This window comes from Boleophthalmus pectinirostris, unplaced genomic scaffold (genome assembly GCF_026225935.1).
Source record: "Boleophthalmus pectinirostris isolate CB_2022bp ecotype Guang Dong unplaced genomic scaffold, ASM2622593v1 HiC_scaffold_9, whole genome shotgun sequence".
NCBI lineage: Eukaryota > Metazoa > Chordata > Actinopteri > Gobiiformes > Gobiidae > Boleophthalmus > Boleophthalmus pectinirostris.
This window is the reverse complement of record NW_026571541.1, coordinates 30,912,127-30,932,627: the sequence shown is the minus strand read 5'-3', so window position 1 is coordinate 30,932,627 and position 20,501 is coordinate 30,912,127. Positions and strand designations below refer to the sequence as shown.

General features: G+C 39.3%; 1 protein-coding gene across 1 annotated transcript in view; it reads right to left on the bottom strand.

Annotated features, from left to right (window-relative positions):
* The window catches only part of LOC110168350 (protocadherin-16-like), a 477,426-nt gene that overhangs the window by 151,487 nt on the left and 305,438 nt on the right, over positions 1 to 20,501 (bottom strand). The window contains 3 exon segments of the mRNA XM_055166708.1: positions 1,790 to 2,818; positions 11,974 to 12,210; positions 13,260 to 13,491. Coding sequence (XP_055022683.1) covers positions 1,790 to 2,818; positions 11,974 to 12,210; positions 13,260 to 13,491 — 1,498 coding nt within the window.

Genomic DNA, 20,501 nt, shown 5'->3' with positions numbered 1-20,501 from the left:
GGAAACGTAAGTAAAAGTAAGTTATTGTTTTATCATTATTCATTTCATGATGTAGTTCTTCTTCTTCACTTGCCGCTTTTTAATGTGTTGTGGCTTTTTAATGTGTTGCGGCATTTGCGTTTGTATTGTGGCCTTTGTATTTGCTGCGGCGTTTGCATTAAAACAGAGTCCCGCGGTCATTTCCGTTGTAGCTTTTTTTGGTTTGTTGTGGCTTTTTGTCGTGTTGTCGCATTTGTATTTGTTGCAGCGTTTGCATTTGTTGCGACCCCTCTCGGCTTCCGTAATAATCTGTACTGTGGAACATTCTAGACAAAGTCAAAATATTTCCACGGAGACAAGCAGGTGGCGGACGCTCGACTAGAAATGTTGCACTTTTGAACTATAAATAAACTTACTTGAATAGTAGTTTTCCTAAATACTTTTTACTCTTAGTTAAGTAATTTCTTGGACCACTACTTTGTACTTCTACTTGAGTAATATTCATCTGAAGTAATGCTACTCTTACTTGGTCTCATTTTTATACAACACTCAAATGAGGGTTAAGTGTCTTGCCCAAGGACACAACGACATCACTCATCTTTGAGAGCTGGAATCAAACCACTAACCTTCTGATCAGTGGACAACCGTCATCCCTACAATATTTGGCTACTCCAAGTCGTCTCAAGTCTTTAACCTCAATTCCAAGTCAAGTCCGAAGTCAAATACAGGCAAGTCCAAGTCGAGTCTCGAGTCACTGCCCCATAAGTCCAAATCAAGTCCAAGTCGTCTGCTTTGAGCTTCAAGTCATTTCAAATCAACCAAGTATAGCTTTGGTTTCAGCAATTTCTATGAATTTTAAACTAAACTGCACTTAAAAAGTCATGGAGTATTTATATAAGAGTTTTAGAAATGCAAATCTTTCCTTTTAAAATGTTTTGACATGATTTTAGTGTGAATCATTACGGTCAGAATAGAAAGAATTAAGATTTAAAAGTGCAGTTATTTTGTCATGTAGTCTGCACTGAAACGGAAGGATCGTGTTCTATGTAGTTTCCCTGGGTTTTATTGTATAGTACTGTATATTACTGCAGTACATTTGATGATACCACATCAAAATACTTCAGTTACATCCAAAGTAACAAAGAGAGAAGTGGGACGGACATGTTCCAGTTTGTTTCTGTAAAATTAAGCACCGTGTGTATTAGGGGTGTGCAAAAATATTGAAATATCGATATATCATATTGTTTAATTTGATGATACAGTATTGATATTTTGGGCTACTGTACTGAAAGAACAGTATTTTTTAATATGTTTTACTAAATTATTTTGAGTAACTGCCACAATTGTGTTGACATTTTCATTGTTTTGAGTAAAATGGGTGATGTTCATATTCACTTTGCACAAACTCAGTGGACTTTTAGTATCCACAGCCATGATTTAGTCTTTGTTTTTCACTGAACCGTATCGAATCGTATTGAATCGAAAGTGCACTGTATCGAAAAACGTATCGTATCGTGGCCTGTGTATCGAGGTATGTATCGTATCGGCAACTTCTTAATGATACCTGCCCTCATATGTATCAACTGTAAAGAGAAAATTATTTTCTATAAACATTTTTTTTAGGAGAAGCATCAAGTCTTCTCAAGTCACAGGCCTAAAGTCCGAGTCAAGTCCCAAGCCACTGAGCTTCAAGTTCAAGTCCAAGTCAAGTCCCAAGTCTTAGTCCATTTTATCAAGTCTCAAGTCCGAAAAATAGTGACTCAAGTCTGACTCTGGTCTTCGTGCAGTGAGTAGTGAAGAGTGAACTAACCTGTGTGTGGGTTGATCTGGAAGTTTCTGTCCGGATGCATGAGGCGATAGCTCAGTTTTCCGTTGGCTCCGCTGTCCCGGTCCGTCGCAGTCACGTGACCAAACCCTGACCCGGCCGGCAGATTCTCCCTCACCGCCATGAAGACCCGCTCCTGGGTGAACTTCGGCGAATTATCGTTCTCATCCATCACCGATATCCTCACCGTAGCGCTCCCGGTTTTCTTCATTTGCCCTTGCCCCGCGCTCGCAAGCACCGTGAGCAAGTACATATCCTTAACTTCCCGATCGATGGCGCTTTTCACGAACAACCACCCGCTGTCCGCCGCTATTCCGAACCCGGCGGCGTCTCCGTCTGGTCTCAAGTGGTACGACAACGGACTGTAGAAACCGGAGCTTGGGCTTTCCCGATGCAGCGCTCTAACTTGTAAAAATCTCGTGTTGATCGGCGTTCCTTCCTTGAGCTCGACGCGGTAGGTTAACGTGTCAAAAACAGGTCCGTGGTCGTTCTCGGCTTGAACGTGCACCAACAGCATAAACGTCGCGCTAAGTTGGGGCACCCCGTTGTCCTTGGCGACCACTTGTAGATCGTACCGCGGGACGTTCTCGAAATTTAGGCTCCCAACCAATCGGATTTCGCCGGTTCCGCGGTCCAAGCTAAACGTTCTTTGTATTCCAACCGGCGACGCAAACTCAAAGGTGATATGCCCGTTAGTGCCTGAGTCCAGATCTTCGGCGAGGATGCGGTACACGACAGATCCGATTTCGGTGTGTTCCGGAAGGAGTAAGGATTCGGAGGAGGACGGGAGGAAGGTGGGGGAGTTGTCGTTGATGTCGGAGATGGTGACGTGGACGCGGGTTTGTCCGAAGGCGGGCGGGTTTCCGCTGCGAGCCTGGACTTCGAGGTCTAAAGACGGCTGCGCTTCGTGGTCCAGGGAGCGGTTGGTCCTCAGAGCTCCAGAGTCGGGGTCCACGGTGAAGTAGCCGGCAGGATCTCCAGAGCTGATGGTGTAGGAGACGTCTTTAGATGTACCTGAGAGAAGAGAGAGAAGAGATGTGTTTAATGTGATAATTATAAGGCTGTTTGATTTATTTTTTTGTTTTGTTTTGGGTTTTTTTTAGAAAGGGATGTTTAATACCAGGTACGGCAATCAATATTTGAGTAATAAATGGAAGAATTCTAACTACAGAGTTCATTAAAGTGTCCATAGCTGTTAAAAAAACGAGACTTTTGCACTATTTACCATTTATTATTTATTTATTACGCATGGGTAAGTGAAAAACACCATTTCGATTCTTCTTTCGTGATCTTTGTATGCAGACTTGACAATAAACTTTTTTTTTTGTGGCTAAGTTAGGTTACTTTATTCGTACCCGTAGGTAAATTTGTTTTGCAGATTTGAGAGGTTCGTCCAACATTTTGAACTTTAAACTAACTTGAAAACCACAGCTCAAGTTGGAACAGAGTATTTTGAGGTTTGGAGATGTAGGCAGACTTACTCAAACATGTGTGAATGAAACAAAACACAACTTCACGTATGCTTTTGTGGAGGTAACGATATTATAACATGGCTAAAAGCTCACAAGAGTCAATTTTGTGTAATATAGGACCGTTTCGTTATCCCTAATAGTGTTGTCACAATACTAAAATTTCACACCCTGTTTTGAGACAAAAGAAAACAAATGATGGAACTGATTCTGATACCATGATTATAATTAAAAACACTCCTTTTTGTAGACAATAGAAAGTGATTTTCAACATTAAATCCTAGTACTTTCTTTTATATTCCCATGTGGTCTTATAGTATTAGTCCAGTGTTTGAGTCGCGACCCTCAGGTGAGTTGCAAGAGATTTTTTTGGGGTCACCTTTACATAATTTACATATACATACATCTCCACGTACTCCCCGGTCCTCACTTCATCTTTTCATTCATTCATTTCATTTATTTATTTGTTTGAGACAGGTACAACAAAATTCAAAAACAATAACAAAAATAGTGATGTGTACATGAACATATTTGGGACCTGGTGCTCAAAAGGAGTAGGATGAAGTTTAAAAAAACATATAGAGTCCTACCCCTTCGCGCAGACTCGCTCCTCCTACGTTTTGGGCTTGCCTAACTAGTTTTCTGTGGGAAACACTGATTACTGTTTCCTTGTTTAAAACTCGAGTACCGTATTTTTCGGACTATAAGGAGCACTTAAAATCTCTTAATTTTCTGAAAAATCGACATTATGTTTTAATGCTTACAGACCTCAAACCTATTTTCACATATATTCCACTGAGTCGTGTTCTTTAGTCCGACAGCTGATGCGTTTTTTTTTTGTTTTTTTTAATCGCTTATACTTTATGCAAATTATCCATGTGGTTTTAAGTTTTGTTTCTTTAAAACGTAAACAAATGTGCACAAAGCTGCGCTAAACACATTATTACTCAATGTATATTTGAGTCCTGCTCGTAGGAAATAAAAAAGTCTCAAGTGTCGTCCATTTGTTTCGATTAATGAGCCTTATAATCTGGTGCGCCTTATGTATGAAAATAGACAGGAGAATTCAACATTATTGATCTTGCGCCTTATAATCTCGAAAAATACGGTAATACTAATTGTCCAGAGAGACACGATTACTCAGTCAACAATAAAATGTTCTCATTAATGTTCAGTAACGGTCACAAACTTATTTTGCGATTTACGAATAATGTCTATTGATTTGGGTCGCGAAGATTTGTGACTTTTAAAATATGGGTTCCCAGAAAAAAAAGTTTGTGAAACACTGGTGTAGTTTATTAGCTCTTATACTTGTTCTGATACAGGCTCAAGATCTTTCTAAAACTCTTCAGGAAACGCTCATTTCTGTCTTGTGAATGTGACTTTTTTAGTATTGATTCCTGCTCAAACGAGTATCTAGTTCCAATACAAGTTTTAGTATCGATTAGTATCAGATTTTCAATACTTTTGACAAGCCTGGTTCCTGGTCAAAGCGAGTTGGTTTGAATTACGTTTTGGTCAAACCGCCAAACATTTTACAAGGTGGTACTTTGGTCTGAAAACTTTAAGAACCACTCAGCTAACCCATATATCGAGCCATTACAAGCAAGGGCAGTCTCCTTAATTCAACTCATGAAAACTGCTGTGAGACCAATATTTGAGAGTAAAATATTACGGGCCCCAGCTTTAAACATATCAAGAGGACACCAAACCGCAAATACAAGCTGTTACCAAGTCGTGGCCATAATTTAGTTTTCAATAAAAGTCAAAAATGAAAATGTAAACACGGTGGAGGAGCAGAATGGAGTTTATGATGGCGGAGTTTGAGAGGGTTTGTGTATTGTGGCGCTTTGCCTATTTGAACAAGTGCTGCCGAGAGGAATTTTACTACGATACGGTGTGACTGATTCATGTACGTTCAGCTATTTAGTGCGGGCAGGTGTCCAGGGCGAGGGGCTCGGAGAATAAGGCCTGTAAATGAATCAATGTACAACGAAAATAGGGTTTGATGGTGGATTTTTGAGCTATTTGAGGTACTTTTTTGTTGTTTTAGGGTTGGAAAATCAGATACGAATCGATACTAAAACTAGTACCCTAACTACATATTCATTTGAGCAGGTACTGATACTAAAAAAATCACAGACACAGCACAGAAATGAGCCTTTTTACAATGATTTAATGTTGAAAATCATATTATATTGTTTAAATGAAGAGTGTTTTTTATTGTCATCGGTATTATCAAGTCTATTCCTTGGTATCGAAATCAGGTTTGAAATTTTAGTAGAATCAGGGTTGGAAAGTAACTAAATACTCCTACAATTATCCCCAATAATTGTAATTTTAAGTGAATTTTTAAACCTGTATCTGTAGTAATAACTGAATTTAATTCTGTGTGTTAAAAATGAACCCCTCAGCCTTTTCAGCAGGTTTCAAATAATAATAAAAAAATAAAATCACAGAGGCAGTGACAGCTTCAGGGTATCTTAGTAGAAGTCCACAACAGGTGCTCCTCAAGGCTCAAAAGCAAACATATAGTGAAAATGACCAAGCTTGTAATGTAAAAACTCACTGTGATAAAGTAAAAAAACGGTCAAAAAGTCCGAGGTACTCTGTTGTAATTTGAATAAAAGTCCTTTAATGGTTACATGGAACAAGCCAAAGCATTTTGACACATGTGGTGTCTTTGTCAGGCATGATAATAAAAAATACTTTCAGGTTTTGGTCCTGTTCAAATATTAGTGGAGTAAAAAGTACATGTACCTGCTTTCAGATGTAGTGAAGTAAAAGTCTTTAAAAATGTGTGTACAAGTACAGATACGTACATATGAGAATGAGATATTTTTATTACTTATTTTCCATTTTATTTGTACTTTAACATACACATTTATATACCATATATTTCAGACTATAAGGCGCACTCAAAATCTTTTAATTTTCTCAAAAATCGACAGTGCGCATTATGTATTAATTCTGGTTGTGTTTACTGACCTTGAACCGATTTTATGTGGTACACGGCGCTCAAAAATCTGTCAGAATATTTTAGTACAACTTTGGTAAACTACGAAGACGCACCGCTTGATGGATTGTCGGAGCATTACGGCTACTGTAGTCAGGAGCCTCATGGAGTAAAGAGCGAAGTCTAGTTCTGCGTCATCTCATCGCACAGTGCTGCTGTCGCCGCAGAAAGAACACTCATATTCCACTGAGTCGTGTTCTTTAGTGCGACAGAAGCTGATCGCATTAGTGCACAAAGAGCGAGCGTTTTTTTCAGAGCTTATAGTTTATGCAAATGAGCCATGTGGTTTTAAGTTTCCTTTCTATATAACGTAAACAAATGTGCGCAAAGCTGCATTAAACACATTATTACTCAATGAATATTTGAGTCGTCCTCGTAGGAAATAAAAAAAGCAAACTTAAATTCTCCACCCACATTCACATTCATAATCCACATTCACCAAGACAGGGAGGCAACACGGGGCAAATTACACCACGATCTGCCAATGGATCTTGGACGCCTGGGCTAAGGATCATTCTCAAGTGTCGTCCGTTTGTTTCGCTTAATGCCCCTTATAATCCGGTGCACCTTATGTATGAAAATAGACGAGAGAATTCAACATTATTGATACTGTGTCTAATAATCTGAAAAATATGGTAATTATGCCTTATTTGACACCTGTCTCTTGCTGTTTTTGCTACTTATTACCTCCGCCAAGGAGGTTATGTTTTTGCCGGCGTTTGTCTGTTTGTTTGTTTGTTTGTTTGTCTGTTAGCAACATAACTCAAAAAGTTATGGACCGATTTTGATGAAATTTTCAGGATTTGTTGGAAATGGGAAAAGGAAGAACTGATTTCATTTTGGGGGTGATCCGGAAGAAATCCTGGATTCTGGATCACTTTGAAATTCTAGTTAACATTGTGGTAAATGGGGCCAAAAATTTTGTTTCTCAATATCTCGGTTAATTATTGACCAAACCCCATGAAATTTGACTCAGGGATGGACAATGGGATCCTCTTTCATATTCCAAAGGATGATCCGGATCTGATCCAGAAGACTGATTTTATCGCAATATATATAAAAAATGGGGGTAGTCCTTGGCGGAGGTCTGCGCTCTCTGAGTGCTTTACTAGTTTAGATTTATTTTTACCATTTATATTTTTTTCTTTTTGTTATTATAATGTTTTGAGATGAGTGAGCTACTCTGTCCAAGTAATTTCCCTTGTGGATCAATAAAGTTTGTCTAAGTCGAAAGTCTAAAGCTAAGTCTATGTATAGTACTTGATTATTTTTACTACTACTGTACTTTTACTAGAGTACAAATTGTCAGTACTTTTCCACTTGTCAGAATTCAGTCTTTGGCAAACATAAGTGGGTCTTAATATCGCGGTCATGTTCGACGTCTAGCTGCAAGCAAATGAATGGAAAGGGTAAGTGAGGAGTGCATTTTCTATAGGGAAATAAGCGAGCTCAAGATAAAATATGCTTTATGAATGAAAGATTGGGAGATGTATTGTTTTGTTTTTCCTCATATCGGCTCAGAGCTCTCGCTGCTTCAACCAAACCGACATCATTTTCTCTCACGCGTTTCGTTTAAATGTCCTATATTGCGCGAAATCGATTCTCGTGAGGTTTCGGGCGTGTTATGTTATCTCATCATTCACACATGTTTGAGTAATCTTTTATTTTTATTAGTCTGTCTACGTCTCCAAAGCTCGAAATGCTCTGCTCTTAAATCCCAAATGATTCCAGTGAAGGTGTAAAGAGTTTAAAAGCACAGTGGGGCACTTCCTGTATTATCCCATGACCTCGCAAGGTGTTTTTCTGCTTAAGAGAAGAAGAACTCAGCCTAAATCTGCAGGGTTTGTGCGTTAAACGTGAATGAAACAAAACACAACTCCAGGATCAGAAAATAGTGTGATATGAACTCTTTTAAATTATACGTTCGACTAAGGCTGGTTCATAATTGTAATGTGATTTAAGTCGGTCTAATTAAAACTAATTTTACAATGGCTTTAACCCCTTAACGCTGAGGGTCACAAATATGCAACAAACCGTATGGATCAAGATATAAGCTGAGAAAGCAACTGCATTCCCCCCAGTGCCGGTTTGTGCATATGCAGAACCTTCCTAGGAACCTTTGGCAAGTACTTTTGCAACTATGCATGTGTTGCCTTTAAGGCAGTTGCTAATTTCATAATATTCTTTCAGTAAATAAGTTAATTAATTTCATGTTTAAAAATGTATAAAAAATCTTTGATGGTTTACATGATCGTTTAGAAGTATTTTTAAGAGGTATTTCATTGAATGGTTTAAATTAAGAAAATAGCGGAATGGGGGCACTTCCGGTTTTGGCGCGTCACTTCCGGTTTGCTATTTCCGGTTTCCATGCTAGACAGGCGGCATGTGGGATCTGACCAAGCCCCCAGGTTCCAAAATGGCCGCCCATTCAAGTCAATGGGCTGAGCTCAATGGCGCATGATCCCAGATTAGCCTAGCCCGGCTAGGTACTTCCGGCGGCTGTGGGCTGACCGAGCATGCGCACTAGTGCTCTTTTCTCCCACAGGCACACGCGAATGCACGCGACCGCACGCACGGTGCACGGGCTCGTGTGTCACATGATCGCTTTGACCAATCAGAGTGAGAGGAGCTAAAGCGGAGCAGAGCATAGCCGAAGCTAACGAATATAAACTGTTTTTTAAGACAAGTGAAGGATTTTGAGCTGAGAAAAAGTTTATGATCTTAAAATAGGTAAAAATCGCCAGCAAATCCGACATTTTTGAAAGCTGTAGGTGATCTGTCAGACGAACACGAGCAGTTTGTGATTACATTGCCTCTATGAGAAAAATCTTGTCTCGGCCCAGGGGATTTTTTCTGCTGAAGTTCCTGTGAGTGACACTACGTCAACTGGAGGCAGCTACAAGCAACAATACTGTATCCAGTTATTTTAATAGATCCATGGATCTGACAGCCTGGCCTCATCTTTGTTAATCCACCTTGGAGTGCATAACAGGCAATGCCGTGAGTTACTTTATGCATTTATAAGTTCCTGAACATTTGTATTTTCGTATTATTAAGTGAATATATAGTGTCTTAGATAAGATGAATGCACTTTGTTTTCGTGTTATATTCGGCTCAGATTGTAAGAGCAATATTGTTGTATGTTACAGTTTTCACCATCTGAAGAGGAAAATTAAACTTCCAAAACCTCTCCTGTGGTTCTTCTTCAATGGTTTAACTAAGTGTCACATCAAGGACATAATAATGCAACATACCCAAATTTCTTTTTTTTTTTTTTTACTATAGTCAAATTAATAATCTCAACTTAATTCACCATCTACTAAAAAGAACTGAACTGAAGAAGCAGTTTGGATGAGCTGCAAAACGTCTTTAACCAAACTAACTTTTGTCCAGTCGACAAACTGAATTTTCTCCTCATCTACTAAAAGGCAAAAACACACACAGAACATTTTTTCTATACAACTATATAAACTCAAGCATTAAGGGGTTAACCTGTACCCCATTTTTTTTTCCATATATTTGAGTAAAATCTTGCCCTAGTACAGATATTATGAGTGGGACAAGATACAGTTTCCACAAGACAAGACGAGACACGAGACGGGATCGACGAGAACGAGACAAGAAGAGATTCTGACATTTTATTCTCACCGTTTTTGGTTTTACTTTAGCTCTGCTTTTTGTAGCCTGATTCATCAGCCTGTCTGACCTCAGTCTGACCTCGCAGCATTAGGATTCATTTGCTCGACGGTAGGCGGGTACATTTTTTATTTAACCAATCGCTGCTATTTGGTCGTGACGTATGTGATGTGCCAGATCCCGGAAGAAGAACGTCTTTCCTCTTGAGAAAATTCACCAATTATTCTCTTTGTTTAAATCCTCGCTCTCAGGAATTCTTGAAAAACACAGAATGTTTGTCTTCGTCTACATCCATCTCGACCGCTTTGTTTACTGTTGTGCTGTTCCACAAAAAGGACTCAAACAGACGCTTGAGTTTGACGTCATGGCTTCACAGCTCTTTGCTGATTGGCCGGTGCGCGGTTTACAACTTCCAGGATTCTTGTGTATTCCAATTGCTGAACTAGTCGCTGGAGAGAAATGAAATTGAGCGGAAGCACTAGGTTTGTGACTACAGCTTAACTTTTTATCCAATTTAAACATAAAAAACAGGGGGAAAAAATCTCATAAGATCATTTATCTCATGTGTGCACAATTTTGTGGCAATTCTTTCTCACGAGATCATTGTGGCACGAGATCTTGTCTTGGTCAAAATAAGCCTGCCGTGTACTGTCTGCATCTAATTAAACAGCGTTAGCATCCTAGTTGTTGTTGTTGGCGGCTTTATAACAAAACTCCGCTCTGGTTCCTGAGTTGTCAAAAATGTTTGGTGAATAATTAGTTCAGATTGCATAAGGTAAGTGAGAAATATCTTTGGACCTCTGCAAAAAGTTTTTCATGTTTTTAAAAGTTATCAGTGACATTTAATAGAAAAATAATTCAGTTTCTTCCTCTAAACTCTGCTTCAGCTGCTTTTCCTGACTGACGTTTGGCTTTGTGGACCTCTCATTAAAAAGTCCAAAGTTGATTATTTATTTTGAGAAATTACTGATTCTTGATCTCAATTAAATTCTATTAATTTCACAGATTTATGGAAAGTGCTGATGATTTCAGGTGTCGTTAATTGGAATATTTTAAAAGACATGTTCACAACTAATTATTTTTCTGTGATTTTAATTTTTCTTTGCAGTCTAGACTTTTGCTGGTCAAATATGAAGTGATTACCAACTTTGAAATTTGGCATTCTGATATATATATATATATATATAGATATAGATATAGATATTTATATATTTTATTTATTTATATTTTTATTTATTTATGTGTTTCTCACCTTCCACGGTGGTTGGTCTCTCACCCTCATTCAGCTCGGGTCGTCTACCAGAGGCCTGGGAGCTTGAGTTCTGCGCAGTATCTTTGCTGTTCCCAGTACTGCACTTTTCTGGACTGAGATGTCCATTGTTTTTCCCTGTATCTGTTGTAGCCTCTTCCAGTTTGGGGGTTAATATATAATTTATATTTATTTATAATTAATTAATTTAATTTATTTATATAGTGGGGTTAGCATGTTAACAGTGTACTTCCTGATTTTCAGACAAGAAAACACTTTGTTCTTCCATGCAGACAGCAGACATTTTTTGTTTTGTTTTTCACCTCAAGAGCTGCTTATACAAAACATCACATCTTTCGGAGACATGAGCAGACTTTTGCCATCACGGTTATACTAACAACAACTAGCATGCAAACAGTGTACCTCCTGATTCCCCAACAAGAAAACACTTTGTTATTCCATGCAGACAACACACTTTTTTTTTTTTTTTTAACCTCAAGAGCGGCTTATATAATATATCACATCTTTCAGAGACAGGAGCAGTTTTGCCATCACGGTTATACTAATGACAACTAGTATGTGAACAGTGGACTTCCTAATTATTGGCCTAAATCACGCCATTTTCTGATCTATGTTTCAATGCTATTTCAAAAACACACCTGGAGTTGTCAGTTCACACGTTTAGCACACAAATCCTGCATATTTACGCTCGACATTCTAACACGACCTAAAGCTCACAAGAGTCAATTTTGTGTAACATATCACCTTTAAAAAAAACTAAGATTATTAAAGTGTGTACCTGTCTTGGTGCTGGCCTGTACGACCCCGACCACCGTCCCCCGCAGCACGTCCTCGGACACGGTGAAGTAGTACTGCGCCTGCTGGAAGACAGGGGGCGCCACCAGGCCGGCCACCACGCTGATGTTGACCCTGGCGTGCACAGGGGCCTGCAGACCCCCTCCGTCCTGGGCCGAGATCACCATGGCGATGACGGAGTTGGCCTTCCCGTAGACGGAGCGTGACAGGGAGATGACGCCTGGGAAAACAAACGGGGATTTATGTGAGGACGTGTGCAGAGGTCGGAGCGGCGGGTCAGGGGGGTGGGCGATGAGGAGGAGGAGGGTATCTCACGCTATATTCTGATTTATATAATGTCATTTCCTCATCATAAACATACCTGGAGTTTTGTTTCATTCAGTTTAAAAGTGCACTATGTAACTTTTTGGTTCGGCGTCTGAATGTCATCAAATTTCTGATAGTGAAGTTAAATATTCTTTTCTATTTCTTTTCACAAGAGGCCCTGAAAACCAAATCTCATGAAACGGCTGCGTTTGAGCCGGGCTAGAATCGTTACAGAGGGTGTGGTGACCAGACTGGCCCGCTGTTTGACTCTAAAATGAGTAGCAGATTAACTGATTAATTGCAAATAACTGGTTAACTTGTTTTAGCCCCAGTCCCAGCAAAAAACACACATCTTCATGAAGACCAGCCAGTGTCACAAACCAGGCTCCCAAGTCCACAGCCAACCTCCTCTCTGTCCACAGAGAGACCGGAAGAGGAGGGGGGAGTCGTGTCTTTCCTCTCGCTCCCTCAGATCAGAATGACCTGAAAAGTTCTGTGTCCCATATCAGACTCTTGTCAGGCCTGAATTAACTTTGGTCAGACTCAGACTTATTTCTCTTATGGAACGACTTGAGGCTTAATCAGGAGATGGAGCTGGGTTCAGCTCAGGATTTCAAGATAAGCCTGGACTTGTTAAGCGAATAAAGTAGTACTGAATGAACTGAGTAGCTGTTTATACACGACACTAGGCTCAGTTTAATATAAAACACAGTTGTATGCTCACACACACACCACTTTCATACTAGGCAATGTGGGTGAAGTGTCTTGCCTAAGGACACAACAACAGTTATTGCCACTGGTGCTCCCCTGTGGCTCCTGATTTTCCCACTGGTCTCCCATCCAAGTACTAACCAGGCCCGGTTCTGCTGAGCTTCTGAGATCTGACAGGATCAGGCTTTTACAAGTGGGTATGACTTGTAAAAGCCTGATGTACATTCAGGCATCACTCTGTCCCCTCCTCACCTGTGTCTTTGTTGAGAGTGAAGTACGGCGACGCCCCTCCCGGTACCGTCCTGTAGGTGACCCGGCCGTGCTCGCCCGAGTCTGGGTCGTGCGCCGTCACCCTCACCACAGACGTCCCCGGGGTGCTCTGGGTGCTCAGGCTCACGGCGTACGTCAGCGGGTAGAAGTTCGGAGCGTTGTCATTGATGTCGTCCACGTCCACCCGCACGTAGGCCACAGCGCTCAGTCCGCCCTGGAACCACACAGTTTACAGTTACACTTACATGAGGTGAACATGGGACAATAAACAACAATATCGTTTATTGTGATAAAAAGGTAGACAATAATCGGTTACATGCTGCTACTTCTGACATTGACGTCTGATTGTTGGAGAGGCAGCATTTCTATTTTTCATCAAACATCCCTGTACTTCAGTTATTTTTTTCCTTGGTTGGAGTAGCAGTACTTTAGCTTTTTTTTTAAACATTCTGCCATTTTGACACAAGGTGATTATGAATTAAACTGTGGCGGCGCTCTTGTCGGGACAATATTTTCACAGACTGGCAGCGTAGGAGGTGCGGTGCGCGCAGCATGGTTTAGACCTGGTTTAGACCTGGTTTAGTCCTGGTTTAGACCTGGTTTAGTCCTGGTTTAGACCTGGTTTAGACCTGGTTTTAGTCTCAGTTTAGTCCTGGTTTAGATCTGGTTAAATCCTGGTTTAGACCTGGTTTTAGTCCTGGTTTTAGACCTGGTTTAGACCTGGTTTTAGTCCTGGTTTAGTCCTGGTTTAGACCTGGTTTAGTCCTGGTTTAGACCTGGTTTAGATCCTGGTTTAGACCTGGTTTTAGTCCTGGTTTAGTTTTAGTCCTGGTTTAGACCTGGTTTTAGACCTGGTTTTAGTCTTAGTCCTTTTAGTCCTGGTTTAGACCTGGTTTAGACCTGGTTTAGACCTGGTTTAGACCTGGTTTAGTCCTGGTTTAGTCCTGGTTTAGACCTGGTTTTAGTCCTGGTTTTAGTCCTGGTTTAGTCCTGGTTTAGACCTGGTTTAGATCCTGGTTTTAGTCCTGGTTTAGTCCTGGTTTAGTCCTGGTTTTAGACCTGGTTTAGACCTGGTTTTGGGTTTAGTCCTGGTTTAGACCTGGTTTAGTCCTGGTTTAGACCTGATTTTAGTCCTGGTTTAGTCCTGGTTTAGACCTGGTTTTAGTCCTGGTTTAGACCTGGTTTAGATCTGGTTTAGACCTGGTTTAGTCCTCTGGTTTTAGTCCTGTTTAGACCTGAGACCTTAGTTAGTCCTGGTTTAGACCTGGTTTTAATGCTGATTTAGTCCTGGTTTAGTCCTGGTTTTAGTCCTTATTTTAGTCCTGGTTTAGTCCTGATTTTAGTCCTGGTTTAGTCCTGCCTCAGTCCTGGTTTAGCCCTGGTTTTAGACCTCTTTACGGTTTAGACCCTGGTTTAGTTTAGTCCTTTTTAGTCCTGGTTTAGTCCTGGTTTAGACCTGGTTTAGTCCTGGTTTAGTCCTGGTTTAGTCCTGGTTTAGACCTGGTTTAGTTTTAGTCCTGGTTTAGTCCTGGTTTAGTCCTTAGTTTTAGACCTGGTTTAGTCCTGGTTTAGTCCTGGTTTTAGTCCTGGTTTAGTCCCTGATTTTAGTCCTGGGTTAGTCCTGGTTTAGTCCTGGTTTTTAGTCCTGGTTTAGTCCTGGTTTAGTCCTGGTTTAGTCCTGGTTAGTCCTGGTTTAGACCTGGTTTAGTCCTGGTTTAGTCCTGGTTCTAGCAAAGACATATGAAGTTCATAAACACAGTGGTGCAATTCCTGTATTACCACATGACATCACAAGGTGGAACGGTAATTTAATTTAATTGGACTATTTTGCATTTCTTCTTGATTTCTAAAGTTACTCTTGACTACAATTTTTGACCACTTTACCCAGCGCTGCGAATATGTCGGACAACTGGAACTTCAACTCTGAATTTTTAAAAAGGAACAGAAAAATGAAGTAATAAAGTAAGCGTCTTGCCCCCGTCCAGGTATATTACGGTAAAACCTAAGCTTAAAATAGTCAGAATGAAACCTCCGTGTACAGTCTGCGTCTAATTAAAGTGTTTTATCAGGAAGTAAACTTATCTGTTCGCATGCTAGACGCTGTTCGAGCAAACTTGGCGTTACTCTTGATGGCAAAGCTCCACTCTGGCGTCTGAGAGCTGTGAAAAGCGCTAATAAACTCATCACAGTGAATCATCGCTCAGAATGTGTGAGGCAAAGCGAGGAAGATTTTTTGGACCAGTGCGAAAAAGGAACGAGCCAAGTTTTGTTTTTCCTCAGGTTCTTAAAGGTTCCGTATTACGCAAAATCTGACCCCCGCGTGCGTTAAAACATGTTAGAACGTCGTTGGAGATGTTATCGATTTGTCTGAAATGTTCCGCAGTATGGATTTAACCTTTCTGTCACCGTGGAAACCAAAACCAGACCAAGTTACAGGTCAGATCTGTGGAGAAGCAAAGTCAGAATGTTTGTTTTTCTAGGTATTTTTGTGCTATAAAACCGCTTGTAATTGAATAAATATAAAGGTAGAGCGATTTAAAGTCACACTGTGGAACATTCTGAGCAGAGCAATGATGTATCCATAGAAACGAGCAGGTGATGGACTCCCAATGAAAAAGTTACATAGTGCACCTTTATGTAAAAATACAGAAACATGGGCAAAAAAGGCAAGATTCAAGCCAAAGTCAAAGTATAAAAGTAAAAAATCTACATGTCCACACATAAGGTTGAATTATTGTTCAGTTGTAGGGAGTATTATCAGTTACATAAGAATGAGATGTTGTACAGTTGTAGGGAGCATTATCTATAACATAAGTGTGAGTTGTTGTGCAGTTGTAGGGAGTATTATCTGTTACAAAAGCATGAGTTTTCATACAGTTGTAGGGAGTATTATCTGTTACAAAAGCATGAGTTTTCATACAGTTGTAGGGAGTATTATCTGTTACATGAGGGTGAGTTGTTGTACAGTTGTAGGGAGTATTATCTGTTACATAAGGGTGAGTTGTAGGGAGTATTATCTGTTACATAAGGGTGAGTTGTTGTACAGTTGTAGGGAGTATTATCTGTTACTTAATGGTGAGTTGTTGTACAATTGTAGGGAGTATTATCTGTAACATAAGGGTGAGTTGTTGTACAGGTGTAGGGAGTATTATCTGTTACATACGAGTGAGGTATTGTAGAGTTGTAGGGAGTATTATCTGTATCTCTCACTGTTTGAGTGGAGCTGTAGAAGCTGGCTGGAGAATGAGCTCTTCTGTCCTTCTTTTTTTAAGTTTTGTTTTTCCTCAGGTTTTTAAAGGTTCCGTATTACGCAAAATCTGACCCCCGTGTGCGTTAAAACATGTCAGAACGTCGTTGGAGACGTTATCGATTTGTCTGAAATGTTCCGCAGTATGGATTTAACCTTTCTGTCACCGTGGAAACCAAAACCAGACCAAGTTACAGGTCAGATCTGTGGAGAAGCAAAGTCAGAATGTTTGTTTTTCTAGGTATTTTTGTGCTATAAAACCACTTGTAATTGAATAAATATAAAGGTAGAGCGATTTAAAGTCACACTGTGGAACATTCTGAGCAGAGCAATGATGTATCCATAGAAACGAGCAGGTGATGGACTCCCAATGAAAAAGTTACATAGTGCACCTTTATGTAAAAATACAGAAACACGGGCAAAAAAGGCAAGATTCAAGCCAAAGTCAAAGTATAAAAGTAAAAAATCTACTTGCTTAAAATTAAAATCTACTTAAAATGATGTTGGTCAACTGGCTCCACTATGTTTTCTAACATATAGGTGCAATTTCCCGTTCAAAGGAGGTGTTTCTACACAATATTATACAGCAGCGTTCGGTTCCCGAATTCAAGACATTGTTTACAATAGATTTTAATTAACCCACTTGTTGGTCGCTGTTGTAGCTTCTTGTGCTATTACTCTGTTTTTACCCTCTGCTACAAACTTGAGCTGCACAGTCTTGATCTTGATCGATGTTTCTTCTGCTCGATGAATAATGTCTGTGAAATGATGACGTATTTTTGACAGTAAAGTTCCGTCTGTGAATTCGTATTCGTACTGATGAAAGCGTAATCGTAAATTTTCATTTCGTGATTGTAATTCATGACGTCGTAATTTTTCAATTCGTATTCTGATGGATAAAATACACACAATATATTTTATGTACGACTGGACTCATTTGAGAGTTTACAAATATTTATTTTATGCGCAACTACAGCCAAATACGCACGGATTTCTATTTTATGCGCACGAATATTTTTGACAGCTTTCTTACTCCATAAGCGGCGCTCTGTTTACCTCCGGAGGTCGTGGAGTTGCTCAGAAGTGACCGAAGTATGTTGTTTATGCTTAATATTTGGGATTTTATATAGAAATTGAGAATGGCAGGAGAAGCTACGATCGGTCAGTGGAGCTTTGGTTTATCGTGAACCAAAAAAATAATTAAGTTGGATTTGAAAAGTAAAAGTACATAGAAGGTCTCTGATGAGAAGCAGGTGGACCGAGCGAGTGAAAGAAGAACAGGCCGACAATGAAAATACAGAGAAACACGAAGGATTGAACTGACCCAAGGTTTTATGGTGTAACGAGTTTGGGGGTTTTGAAGAGTTAGTTGTTCAGGGTTTTAAACTTTATTGATTCACAACGGAAATTATTTGGACCCAGAAGCTCACACATCACAATATAAGATAATAAAAAAGAGTAAAAATATATAAATAGTAATAAAAATTCAGAATAAGTAGCAAAATTAGCAAGAAACTGGTGTTAATACATAAGATAATAGCTGTAGGGAGTATTATCTGTATCATAGAGGTGAGTTGTTGTACAGTTGTAGGGAGTATTATCTGTTTCATAGAGGTGAGTTGTTGTAGTATTATCTGTTAGTTTGTACAGTTGTAGGGAGTATTATCTGTTACACATAAGGGTGATTGTTGTACAGTTGTAGGGAGTATTATCTGTTACATAAGGGAGAGTTGTACAGTTGTAGGGAGTATTATCTGTTACAAAAGGTGAGTTTTGTACAGTTGTAGGGAGTATTATCTGTTACATAAGGGTGAGTTGTTGTACAGTTGTAGGGAGTATTATCTGTTACATAAGGTGAGTTGTTGTACAGTTGTAGGGAGTATTATCTGTTACATAAGGTGAGTTGTTGTACAGTTGTAGGGAGTATTATCTGTTACATAAGGGAGTTGTTGTACAGTTGTAGGGAGTATTATCTGTTACATAAGGGTGAGTTGTTGTACAGTTGTAGGGAGTATTATCTGTTACATAAGGCTGAATTATTGTACAGTTGTAGGGAGTATTATCTGTTACATACGAGTGAGTTATTGTAGAGTTGTAGGGAGTATTATCTGTATCTCTCACTGTTTGAGTGGAGCTGTAGAAGCTGGCTGGAGAATGAGCTCTTCTGTCCTTCTTTTTTTAAGTTGTTTTTTTTAGTTTGTTCACTTTATTTTGTGTTTCTTTCAAGAGAGGATGTTGCTTTTCCTGGAATTTATTTATTTGATATCGACACGGCAATTACATCAGACGAACCAGATGTGTTATTTTAAGTCTAATAATCAAAAAAACGCTCATTTTCAACATCTGTCCATAAGAAGCTTTTAGAAACTGAAAGAAGCTGTTTATTCTCGTTCTATTGTTACTCAGAGTGGGCTCGCCTCTCCCCTGATCTGATCTGTAACTTGTTTGTCTCTGTGATAGACGAGGCATAATGATTTCTCCGTTTTCTACAGTGTTGCTTTCTATTTGTTTGTAAAGCGTTTCCAAAAAAAGCGCTATATCCGCTAAGTCCGACGTATTAATTTGAATTTATCTGTTTGGACGATAAGCCCCTTGAGACGTCTCGCCACCAACGCAGAAAAAAACAAAACGACAAAATCAACGCAACTGTACACGCGCAAACACTCACACGACACTTACTCGCACAGAATGAATCATATTTGAACAAAAAACTAAGACAGAGTTCAGATATAGTCACAAAACGCAACAAATTGAACAATAAAATCCAACAAAATGATCAAAAACAAATACGCGGGTTGTGTAAATATTGAATCAGAGCATTTTTAAATAAAGGGACCGAATAATGCCGAATTAGTGAGGGGAAATTCAGCTTTATATGTTTTCCTGTTTGTTTTTTGACTCTCGGGACAACAAAAAATATCTGATCTGCGTGACGTGAACTGTAAGAGGATCTGAAAGGAATTAAATACTGTTTGAGATTTTCAGGATAATGCGTTTAAAGATAAATAATAACCAGTGAAATTAACATTGACAGTGGTGAGTTCTAGAAAACGTTGAGTGGTTGAAGGATAGAAGTTGTAGTATTTTGATAAACGATATCACAGTCATCTAAAATGGGAAGAATTAAATGTTAGATCATCTTTTTCCTGACAGAAAAGCTAAAACAATTGATGGACTCGTTAAATAATTTTAAGTGGTATGAAATTTAGTTTGTAATTGTTTGTATGTGGGAGCAAAATGAGAGTGACGGTAGATATTTACATTTTTCTACAGCTATAATTGGTGATGAATCAGTAAACATTAGAAACATAAAATATGTTTTAGATTTATTAAGTCGACTGTAGCCATAATTGAACAGTATTAAAATCATGTTGAATAGAGGATTGAATATCAGTAATATTATCTTCATGTATTATTATTATTATTATTATTATTGTTGTTGTTTATTATTATTATTATTATTATTTATTATTATTATTATTATTATTATTATTATTATTATTATTATTATTATTTTCTAGTAAATTAAGTAGATTATAAGTGCTTGTTCACATGGTATTTCCGTCATTAACTTCTTGGGTTCTTTTTAAAGACAATGCAGTGAAGTGTATTTACCTCACCTGCTGTGAGTCATCTTCAGAAGTGTCCCCGGTGATGGTGTTGACGTGTCGTATATCAGCTGTTGTTACTTCCTGTAGGCGTGGTCAGACCTGATGGACCTGCAGGTCCCTCAGACTGACCACGCCTCCGTCGCCCGGTGTCTCTGGAGGAGGGTGTCTCAAGTGTGTGAAAGGAGGAACGCTCCGTCATCAAGGTTAATCCTGTCCGTGCCTCGTTTCCTGATTTCAGTGGCCTCCCTGATCCAGCGTTTGAACTTGTTGTTTTCTGATCCAACGACCCGAGCCCCGTCCCAATCCAGAATGTGGTTGTTCCTTTTAAATCTATTTTACGCTATGGCATGTCAACATGGTTTGGTA